Source organism: Tetrao urogallus, assembly GCF_951394365.1.
Source record: "Tetrao urogallus genome assembly, chromosome: 21".
Taxonomy (NCBI): Eukaryota; Metazoa; Chordata; class Aves; order Galliformes; family Phasianidae; genus Tetrao; species Tetrao urogallus.
This window is the reverse complement of record NC_136834.1, coordinates 2,324,161-2,335,325: the sequence shown is the minus strand read 5'-3', so window position 1 is coordinate 2,335,325 and position 11,165 is coordinate 2,324,161. Positions and strand designations below refer to the sequence as shown.

Genomic DNA, 11,165 nt, shown 5'->3' with positions numbered 1-11,165 from the left:
TAGGGCCATTGGTGGGTTTTGGGGGCTATAAAGGGCCATTGGTGGGTTCTGGGGCCTATATAGGGCCATTGCTGGGCACCATATAGTGCCAGTGGTGGGTATTCAGGGCTGTATAGGGCCATTGGTGGGCACCATATAGCTCCCAAATCCCATCAGTGGCCCTATATAGAACCATTGCTAAGTGCTGGGGGCAATATAGGGCCATGTATGGTGTCAGCACAAATCCCAGGTGAATCACTTGGCATCAAATAAGAGACAAACTGTGACTGTGCCCTGTGAGCCACACTCCCTCACATGCCTTGCAAGATGCTCTGGAATTCAGGGGAATTGCTTAGTTGTTAAGACTGAACAATAAAAGATTAATTTTGTTAGCGGTTATCTGAAGACAGAGAATTGCTTAAGTGCTAACTAACGCTACTCTGATGATATAATAATTAAAGTTACTTAATAAGCAGCTCCTGGAGCTCTGAGCCACCCGCAAATCAAAGCCACTGCTTAATTGTGATGCTATTTGGAGGGAGAATGGATGGGCACCAACTCCCTCCATGGGGCTGCTGCCCCCCAAGCTTCCCAATAATTCGGGCTTTTCATGGCAGAGGCATTCCCACCTCCACATATTTCTCCCAATTTCTGCACCCTGGGATTTCCTACCATTATCTCTCGCAGATTGAGGCACAAACAACAGGACAATGCCATCTCAGTGCCACCAACATCCCCTTCTGCGTGGAGATAACAGAAATACTTTGGAAACAAACCCACAGGAGACACAAAGGGAGCGATGGGAGGTGCAGGTGACAGCATTGCAGGCAGAGCATCGCTGGGACACGTCCTTGGTGATGGTGGCAGGTGTTGCCTGCTTCCCCAGTAACCAAATATTTGCATCAGCACCGAGAAGAGCAGCAACCACCCCGATAAGCCACACAGGTGTGCTTCAGGGCACACTCATCACTTCGGCATTTCATCGAGGTGATTTGACTTCGAATCCCCTTCCAGGGAGAGGCGAACCTTTCCCCAGATCTGAGCATCCCTTTGGCTGAAGCACAACTGAATCCCCAACTGAAGCCTCTCCTGTACGGTCCTTGTTGCAGACCTGGCCCTGCTGGAAGCAGTTATGCAAGGATTCCCTTAATAGCACCCAGGGGTTTTCCTACCCTGATGTCCAAAAAGATGGGACCCAAACATTGTGCCCAGAAAGCAGCAGTTGGGCGGCCACACAGGGACATAAATGACTTCTACACTGGAAAAACTGCAGGGAATCCTCCGTGATGCCCAGAGACACTGGGGTGTGTTTGTGTTTGGCTGTAATGAAAACATATCAAGGCAACAACAGTGAGACACAAAGCAGAGGCTCAAGCCCTGGTTGGGAACACAGGGACCAAGGCAGAGGAACGAAATAAGAACCAGCAGAGGTGAGAAGGAAAACACAGCACTCACCCATCTGCTCACTGCCAAAGCACAGCACATGCTCAGCACTAAAAGGCATCAAACGGGCCGGCGAGTTATTCATCCTTTGAAATAATTATTAGTTATGGTGACAGGACTGCGTTAGGATTGCAGAAATTCAAGTTCAAACAGAGATGAAGATGACAGGGAAAGCTTTATTGGGTTCCAGCTCAGCCAAGTGGCAGGTGGGCAACAGGACAGCAGAGGTAGAGGCAGCTTACCGTCGCGCACAGCTTGGTGAGAAAGGCAGGGCTGTGTCCAAAGCAGGCACTTAGTGCTGGGGCAGGGCAGAGCAAAGTGCATGATTTACCAGCAGAGAGCAAGCACCCAGCTCTAGAAGCATGTGGCGTTTGTTCTCCATGCATTTTCCATAGCTGAAAATTGTACCAGGTAGAAGAGAGGCAGTGCTGCCATCCACATGCACACCTGTTTTGAGTACAGCCTTGGTGAGAGCAAAGTGAGGACAGAGCCCATGCTACACAGCTCCCCACGGCCAGCTGTGAGGAAGGGGTGTGTGTGCAACACACGTGTTCCTAAGGCTCACATCCCACAAGGGAAACCTGCTCCGTGTGTGCATCAGTGACAGCCTGCTCCCTGCAAGGCTTTTGCTTCCTATGTCTCCAGTAAGAGCAGCAAGCCCTGAAATAAAGAGCTCTGAAAGAAAAAAAGATGGGAAAGAACCTGGCATTTAGGTTAAAATACTCGTCAAACCCATCTTACTTATTTGTTTGATTTATTTAACTTCAAAGAGGTGCACACTAAAGCATTAAGGTTTACTAGTATGGATTCCTCTCTGTACAAGTTCTTTCAACCAGCTGAATACACAAGGCTTTACAGACAGAAGCACTGAAATAAAAGATAAAACAAATCTAAATTCCACATCACTCCAGGAAGAAAAAACCTGTAGAAAATAAAAACAAAAGAAAAATAAACAACAGAAACAACAACAACAACAACAACCAAAACCAAACCAAAACCCCAATAAACTGCAGCACTCCTCAGGAAAGGGATAGACTGCACGAGGAGGAACATGGGGATGGAAGGCAAGCAGTGTGGTCTCTGCCCATCGCTGGTGGCTCAGGGGATGGAATTCAAAAGATCTCTGAGGAAGCTGTCGGGGTCATTGATTTCTGATAGGAGACCTTTAAACAGAAGAAGACATGACAGTAATTAGCTCCAAGAAGTGTTTTCTCCAGCCAGCACTACAGATTGGTGCTAGGGCATGTGTGTACTAAGTTAATAATGACAGCTGCGATGTTATTTTAAGTATGGACTCAAAAAGATAAACCCTTGTGTATGCATGGGGCTGAGGTGTGCGTGTTAAAACCAAGCAGGGAACAGAGCTTTTGGGGAACAGAGCTGCTGCAGAGACCCAGCTAGCTCCATACATGAAAATGTATGAGAATGAGAGACTGAGGGGCACTGGGAACTCTTAGCTGAAGAGCAGCTCCTCTGCAGGTGAATTTTCAGAGGCTGGAGATAACAAAAAGCCACCGGGACTCCCATTGCACTGAAGCACTGCTTCACTGTCTGTTGGGGAAACAGTTTCAGACTAAAAGAGGGGAGATTTAAATTGCATAGAAGGAAGAAGTTTTTTGCAGTGAGGCACTGCACAGGCTGCCCAGAGAGGTGGTGCAGACATCCAAGGTCAGGCTGGAGGGGCTCTGAGCACTGATGGAGCTGTGGGTGTCCCTGCTCAGAGCAGGGAAGTTGGACCAGATGGCATTTAAGCGTCCCTCCCAACTCCAACCATTCTATGGTTCTATGATTCATATACCCCCAAACATCCTTGTGCTGTGATGTCAGTTATTGAACAGAGCAGGGGGAGGACGCGCAGGATCAGGTGAGAGAAATTTTCCTGTCTGGGGATGCTCAAGCGTGTTTGGGAAATAGCTGAGGCCATAGCTGGGTGCCAAGGTCTCCTCCCTCCCTGCAAACAAGCCGTTGCTGTGTCGGGAATGCTGCTGTCTGGAGTCACGAGTTGCATAAGGCAGCCTATAAAAGGGAAAGCAAAGTGCATGCTTACCAGCCACATCCAAAAACTCGGAAAATGTTTCGACTGGCATGAACTCCTCCTGGAAGGTTTTCAGGGCCTTGTCTGCAGCTTCGTGTATTGGCATGTCGTTGTGTCGGATGAACTCAGCAAGAGAGTAGGACCAGCCTCCCTCTGTGTTACTGGTAGGCACCTTCTGCAAGAGGAGAAAGCAGGACAGCTCAGTGCCCATCGGTCCACAGAACACCTTCAGGACTCTGACACCAAGCCCTGCTGTCACTGGATTTGTCCCAAGCCCCGTTACAAAGTCACCCCACTGATGGCTTCCCAGTCTCTCTGTACAGGATGCAATGAGGCGTCTTCTTGCTCTAACTATTTAACCCTCCCTGGAAGCTTTAAGCTACTTGGTGATGCCCCCACCTCGCTCCTTACCCTCTCAACACCCTTGGTTGAAAAATTAGCAAATGCATGAGCAGAACCTTCGTGATTCTCTTACCTTGAACATGTTGTAAATGAGATCTACGAGGGCCCAGAAGAGAAGGCCAGAGCGGTACGTTGCGTATTCCTTCACCGCCTTATCTGCCAATCTAGGGAGATAATGAAATCCATCTCGGAGTTAATCACTTTATTATGCTTTGGTAACCCATGTGATGAATAGTGTGAAAGCTGAAACGGCCCCAAAGCTGTCAATAATGTGTGGGAAACGGCTCTTGGGGAGCTCTGCTATGCGCTCTTGGACACAAAACAAACCTTGGGCATCCTGCACTCGTTCCTGTGGCTGGGAAATTGCTTTATGAGTTGTAGCTGCTGTTACCAAAGCAGGTGAACCAATAAAAAACGTGTTTCATGGGGAGAAATCAAGCAGAGAAGCGGACTGCTAAGGCTGAGTAGGAAGTCAACAGCAAAGCTGGGAAAATAATGCACAGCTCTCACGTGTGTGTCCACCAGCTGCAGTTTAGTGGATTCCCAAAGAAATAATAAAACATGGGTCTCGGGCAACAGCAGAACCTGATCCCAGCCCCAAAAAGGAGCCTTGGTGCAATGGAACAACTTCTGCTTAACGCTTCTTGATTCCTGTATGGCCATGGGAAGGTTTGTGCCTTGGAACGTCCACCAGCCAGCTGCAGAAATGCTACAAAAGCAGCAGAGCTGCCGTGGTGGCACCAACTCCCAAAGCTTGTGGGATGAATCACCAACAGGTTGTGGCACGGCAGAGCCTCCTGCCAGCAGCTCTCATGCCTTTGGAATCCTCTTGCACGCTTTCCTCAGGTACAGCTGCCTCCGTCACCAGCCACTTCCAATCACCACTCAAAAGCTTTGAAAATGGCCTTTTTTGGGTATCCAGAACCGGCCCAGCTGCCACTGACAGCAGGGAGCGGGACAGAGAGTATGATAGAATGCTTTGAGTTGGAAGGGACCCTTAAAGGTCATCTAATTCAACTCCCCTGCAATGAATAGGGACAGCTCGATCATCTGACCATCAGCTGCAACATGCTGCTGGGTGACAGCTAGGCTTAATTATTTAAAGGCAAACCAATTAGTAAAGGTGACTAAGTTTACATGGGAAGAAGAGCAATGTAAAGCGAGGCTAATTCTAAGCTCCCAAATACTGCAAGCCAGAGCTTCTTTTTATGTGCCTGGTTTTGATCTAACTGCTGTCTGCTCCTTTAATTGAAAACTAAAAGGCCCTTGTGGGGTCAGTCTGGGTAGGCTCCTTCTGGAGCAGCTGCTCCATGTAATACTGCTACCTGGTCACTCACATGAGCCATAGAATCATGAAGGTTGGGAAAGACCACTCAGATCTTCAACTCCAACCATCAGCCCATCACCACTGTGCCCACCAAACATCCTCATGTGGGGAGGAGAAGATGGGGTACAATCTGTCAGAATTCATGAGCCCCACATTTTTGGCTAGGCTCTCCCCAAATCTGTCTCACACTTAACAGCACAGAAAGGGTGCTGAGGTTACAACACCTGGACATGGGCACCATTTACCACCTTCACTTAGCACAGTGTTTCTGCATCCTCAATAATGAGATTTCCAGGTCCTTTTTGGGAGCTGGAGGTGATGCTCAGCTGCTTTCAGATGCACTGATAGTTGCTATAGCAACTCTCCTGCATCTCTGCCAGCAAGAGTGGAAGTGGGTCCTTGTTTCTATTCAGCATTCCAAAGTGCTGTGAACAGCAGCATTTCCACTAACACTCTGCACTGCTTCTAACAGGGAATGCTAATTTTAATCTCTTGCATACAGACATATCACCCTGTTGTTACAGACACAAGCTTCCTCTCCACCTCACTGCTGAGGTACTGGCACTTATCTGTGCAGAGTTTCACTGTCCATCACCCTCCTCCTGATTTCCCACAAGAATAAATAAGCTGAGACCTTGGAAATCAGAGCTGGTGTTATCAGAGGAAGGCTTTGTGCTCTCTTAGTCCGCAGGGATTAAAGAAAGCCCTTGAATAAACCTTGACATAATTCCCAAGAGCCATTTCTGAGCGTTCTCCCCTGCAATCCCAGAGACTGTGGGGCTGGTGGAGGATCCTCCTACTTCAATCTGCTTTTATTGCCTACGTGCCTGCAGATATGTTTGGAAAGAAACAACACCACGCACAGGGTTTTCAAGAACACCAGCAAACCCACACAGGGGTTCTGCTTCACCCTTCTCTTCTGCAGACCACATGAAAGCATGAGCAAGCAACCCTCTAAGATAGCATCTCCTGTAACTGCTGCACCCCCTTCCCAGCACTCAGGCAGAGGAATGGGAGCCAAGCACAGAGCAGGCTGAGCTGGAATGGCAGAAAGTAACACAGCAATCAATACAATAGCCCCTTTAATGGCAAGGAAGCTCTTTTGATGCCTCTAATAGCATTGATGCACGCTGTGTTCTATGTAACTACAATGTAATGACTTTATCAAACACGTAATTAATGTCATCAGAGTAAGAATGCCCTGTAAGACGACTTAGAATAATAATGAGTGCATTCCTAATTATGACAGCTATTTAAAATCATCTTTTCAGAAACTGGAATTCCCCTTCCTGCTCTGGAAATATTTCCTTTTGTCAGGCAGCAGAGCCACTTATTCTCGTACTTCTCAAGTGCCTGACAGCTGCTATTGATTCTTTTCTTTTTTGAAAGCAATGGCATTTGATTTCTATTTCTATTTTTCTATTTAAGGAAGCTGTTGCACTGATCACAAAGAGAACAGAAGGAGCCTTCTCACAAAGCGAAGCGCAGAAAGTTTTACTAGGAAAAATTTCTCCTCTAAAAGAGCAGTGATGCATTGGTGCAGGCTGCCCAGGGAGGTGGTGCAGTCACTGTCCCTGGAGGTGTTCAAGGCACACAGAGATGTGGCACTGGGGAACACAGCTTACTGGGCATGGTGGGGGTGGGCTGGGGTTGGACTGGGCAATCTTAGTGGTCTTTTCATAGAATCATAGGATGGCCTGGGTTGAAAAGGAACCACAGTGATCATCTGGTTCCAACCCCCTGCTGTGTGCAGGTCACCAACCAGCAGCCCAGGCTGCCCAGAGCCACATCCAGCCTGGCCTTGAATGCCTGCAGGGATGGGGCATCCACAGCCTCCTTGGGCAACCTGTTCCAGTGCCTCACCACCCTCTGGGTGAAAAACTTCCTTCTAATACCCAACCTAAACCTCCCCTGTCTCAGTTTAAAACCGTTCCCCCTTGTCCTATCACTATCCACCCTTGTGAACAATCGTTCCCCCTCCTGTTTATATGCTCCCTTCAAATACTGGAAGGCCACAATGAGGTCACCCTGGAGCCTTCTCTTCTCCAAGCTAAACAAGCCCAGTTCCCTCCAATCTTAATGACTCTGCTTCTGTGGTTCTATGAGTGGGCACAGTAGTGATGGATGAGATAATCTGGGGGGCTTTTCCAACCTTAACAACTCTGCCATCATCTGACGGATCCACTCCCCAAATCACCCAAACTCAGCGCTCCTGCTCACACCTCTGCAATGCTGAACACAGAGCTACACAGAAAAGGTTGACAACTGCTATTCTAAAATACTCGTGTGCATTTCCTCAGCTCCCCACAAGCTGCCCCGTGTGGCTCTGACTGCCGTGGCAGTGACAGGAAGGAAGAGCAGCTGGTGGCTGACCTGCTGGCTCCCCCTGGTGACACCACCCTGGCGTGGGAGGTCACCAGGAGCCTCTTGAGGATCTCCACTCGCATGGCTTTCCATTTCTCAGGGGGTGAGATGTGCAGTGCCAGCACGGTGTAGTAATGGGGCCCATCCACCTCGTAAGCACTCTCCAGCCACTTCTCCCTGGGGTGCTCCATGAAGCTCTGGAGGTTCTTCTCCTCTCTCGACGTTGCTCGAGTTCTGAAACACAAGAAAAAGCTTTAGCAATTGTTCTGGCTCTTGCATGCTGTTTGCTGCTTCTCAAATTCATCCAGTGCTTGAGTCTGTATTTGCTCATAGTGAAGCATGCAAGCCCAGCAAACTCATTTCCCTGGAGCAGCATAAGTATGAGAGGTCTGCAAGGCAGCTGGCACTGCTCCAGGAGGACAATAATACTGTAAAGCTATTTTTCCTTTTGTTAGGGGAAAAAGTCAGGCCAGGCATCCCATGTGTTGGGTTGAACCTCTGCCCAACTGACACTAAGCACAACTGCTCCTGCTGCTCCTAAGCCAGACCTCGGGATCGATCTGTGCAATTCATCTGCTGCAAAAGCAATCAAGGAGGAGACACGGGCCAATTCCAAACCAAAAAGATGGTGTGCTTACTGTAAGCTTCCATATTTATACTCATGGATGTATATTTGTCTCCTTTCCCTGCTTCGATCTCCTCAGAAGAGCGGTGTAAACACCTATGAAGATGTGCAGCCCTTCATCACAGCCCATTGCTCTGCTGCATGAAGTCTCTTAAATTTAGCTGTGTCCTCCCCATCAGGAGGTACCAAGCAGTATCCCTAGCAGATAAAGCTATGTCTGGGTGTTCTGCGTAAACCACATTTGCTACATTATGCAGCTGGTAGCCAACAAGTAGCTCTATTTTCTACATTTAGTACCAAACACATCTTTAGGGGAAAAAAAAATTGTGTCTGGAAAGGACATAATGCATTTTTATGCAACAGCCACACAGCGGGTGCTGGGCTCGCTGGTGCCACTAAGAAGACTTACAAGATGAAAAGAATAGTTTCATTTATTTGTCTCTCGAGAGACTGAGAACAACAATAGGACAAGGATCTGGAGATAGATATTAAAAACAAGAGGCAAATTGCATTAGAGCCAAAATGCTGATTAGTTCCAGGCGGCAGAGATTTCACTGCACTCCATTTGGAACGACCTCGGTTGAAGAGGCATGTGTTTTAACATTTACAGCCTCTTATCATTAATATTACCTTTCAATATCTAACTGCAGAAATAAAAGGCATTACCTTTTGGCACTGTATTATCACTTTTTGCTGTATTATCAGAACCAGCTCATGTATTCAAAAGTACTTTGGTATCTAATCATTCAGAGGCTTAGACACAGTGTCAAGCCAAAGTCTCACACCTTTGCTTTGTATAAAGAAGATATTGCTGAAACACTTCAACAGAAGTGTTCATACATTGCTGTCTATTGCTAACAATAAATTTGATCTTCAGATTGTCTTGACAAACCTGGTAAAAGCAGAACCAAAACCAATAAGACACATCAGACAAAAATGACACCTAGGTTGCTTTCAGCTGACAATTACCTCCTCACGGGGTCTCCCCACTGTTTGCTCCAGAAAACGAAGCTGGCAGTGTTTCTTTAATCTAATAACCCTTTTGCTCACCCCAGAGGTAATAATTACACCTAGAATGGGGGTGTAATTATTGGAACCTAATTCCCAATTGCCCTTCCTCATGCAGTTCCCTGCTACTAAGAGAAAGATACTGACGTGTTGAGGACGTAGAGCACCGTGTGGATGATGTAGGGAATGAGGTGTATGTTGCTCTCCCTTCCTCCCCCTCCAGTATCCACGCTGAATGATTGCTCCATAGCAAAACGCAGGAACAGCAGTTTAATGTCATGGACATTGAGCTGGTAGGTGGGCTCCCGCTGCCCCGTGCATTCTTGGAGGTATGTGTTGTGTCTGAAAAACAGCAGTCAAGTGGCATTTTCATGAAAAGTCTGAAGGCTTTTTAATAAAGTTTCTTTTTCCACACTGTGAAGAAGTTAGAACTTGGAGTCTTAGCAATTATGTCATAGCAAAGCTCCACAGAACACACGGAATACGAAGATGCATTTGATTAATCTCCCCCACACTTGATTAATCTCCCCAAAGAGAGGCTCTGAGCTTACTCAAGCCAACCCAACTCCACGTGCATACACACACAATTTCCTATCAATGCTATTTTCCTATGTCCAGGGCTTGAGATACAGCTCCTTGGCTGAAAAGCATTAGAGATGTTACAACTCCTAACTTCTAACATGACTGTATAAAAGCCCCTCACAAAGTGAACCAGAATATAGACTATGGGATGATCAATCTACAAGCATTCTAGATAAGTGGTCAGGACACTGTAACTCATTAAAATCTACAAAAGGATTCTGCTGGTCTCACCTAACTCAAGTGCAAAACACCATGAGAAGTCAAACTACTCACCGTGCTAAGCAAGTAGCAAAAGCAGACTCTGGCACATGAGGTCCCCAGACTGGCAGGAGCCCATTACACTTGGTGTTGGCATTTTGTAGGGCTGCACTCTCCCACTCTTCACGGCCACGAGCAAGTCTGTATTGAGAGGGCAAGCCACACACCCAGCAAGTTAGAAACATGCAAGATTTTTTCAAAGGAACTATGAACAACTTGGCAATTCCACAGTTTAAAATGCAAACTCTAAGCCCGATGTGCATTTAGCACATTAAAGCAGACTGCAAAAGAGAAGAGCGTGGCTATCTGCAGGCTGCAAAGGGACAAATTCTTAAGCAAACCCATTATAAGGCCATGCACGTGAGCACCACGATTCTGCTCATCATCAGAACGTACCGTACAGCTGCAAGGTGACAGTCGTAATGGACAATGTTGAAATGAGAGACTGTGCTGTACCCCTGCTGCTTTCGGGGCTTGTTCTCAAACTCCTCTAGTGCAACACGCTTGGTGAAAGTATAGATACCTAGGACCTTTGTAGGCTGCAAGGACAACAGTCATGTTAGAGATCATCAATTGTTTGGAACAGTTCACACTTTGTGTCGTTCTGACACCCAGTTTCACCTATCCCAGACACACTGAGTACATTTTTTTCCAGCTTTCACTGGAACATGCTTCCACATCCCAACCACCTTTGAACCCCAAGAACCAAACCTGGCACCTCCTGACCAACCAACGCACCCAGCCCTGTGAAGCTGGATGCTGAGTCCCCTCAGGTGGTGAGAGTGCTTTGCAAACGTGTTGCACTTTACCTGAAACTTGTATCCTTCCCGGCAGATGCAGCAAGTCAGACCTGGTTCTTCTATGAGCTCCTCCATCTGCTTAAGCAGTGCAGTCTTGGTCACCACCTGACCCTTCTCATTCGTCTGGAAAAGAAAACAACTCGAGCAGGTCAAAAAGACAACAATCAGCAGCACCATCTCCACCACTGTGACAGGAATGCCCAACCCTTTTCCCAGCCTGCTATTAGCAACCATATTTACTCTCCAAGCAAACCGTGGGCTCCAGCTCTGCAATATTTGTCAATAAATCATTTCACACAATTCCTCATGTGGCAGTTTTAACAGGACAAAAACCAAAGACCA

General features: G+C 47.3%; 1 protein-coding gene across 1 annotated transcript in view; it reads right to left on the bottom strand.

The window, feature by feature from the left end:
* Positions 1-2,244: 2,244 nt before the first annotated feature.
* The window catches only part of UBR4 (ubiquitin protein ligase E3 component n-recognin 4), a gene marked incomplete at its 5' end in the record, with an annotated part of 68,241 nt that continues 59,320 nt past the window's right edge, over positions 2,245-11,165 (bottom strand). Inside the window, 8 exons of the mRNA XM_079545426.1 lie at positions 2,245-2,585; positions 3,470-3,632; positions 3,933-4,023; positions 7,560-7,784; positions 9,331-9,525; positions 10,039-10,164; positions 10,420-10,562; positions 10,833-10,946. Of these exons, the coding sequence (XP_079401552.1) occupies positions 2,521-2,585; positions 3,470-3,632; positions 3,933-4,023; positions 7,560-7,784; positions 9,331-9,525; positions 10,039-10,164; positions 10,420-10,562; positions 10,833-10,946 (1,122 nt within the window). The 3' untranslated portion in view covers positions 2,245-2,520. The remainder of the gene's footprint in view (positions 2,586-3,469; positions 3,633-3,932; positions 4,024-7,559; positions 7,785-9,330; positions 9,526-10,038; positions 10,165-10,419; positions 10,563-10,832; positions 10,947-11,165) is intronic.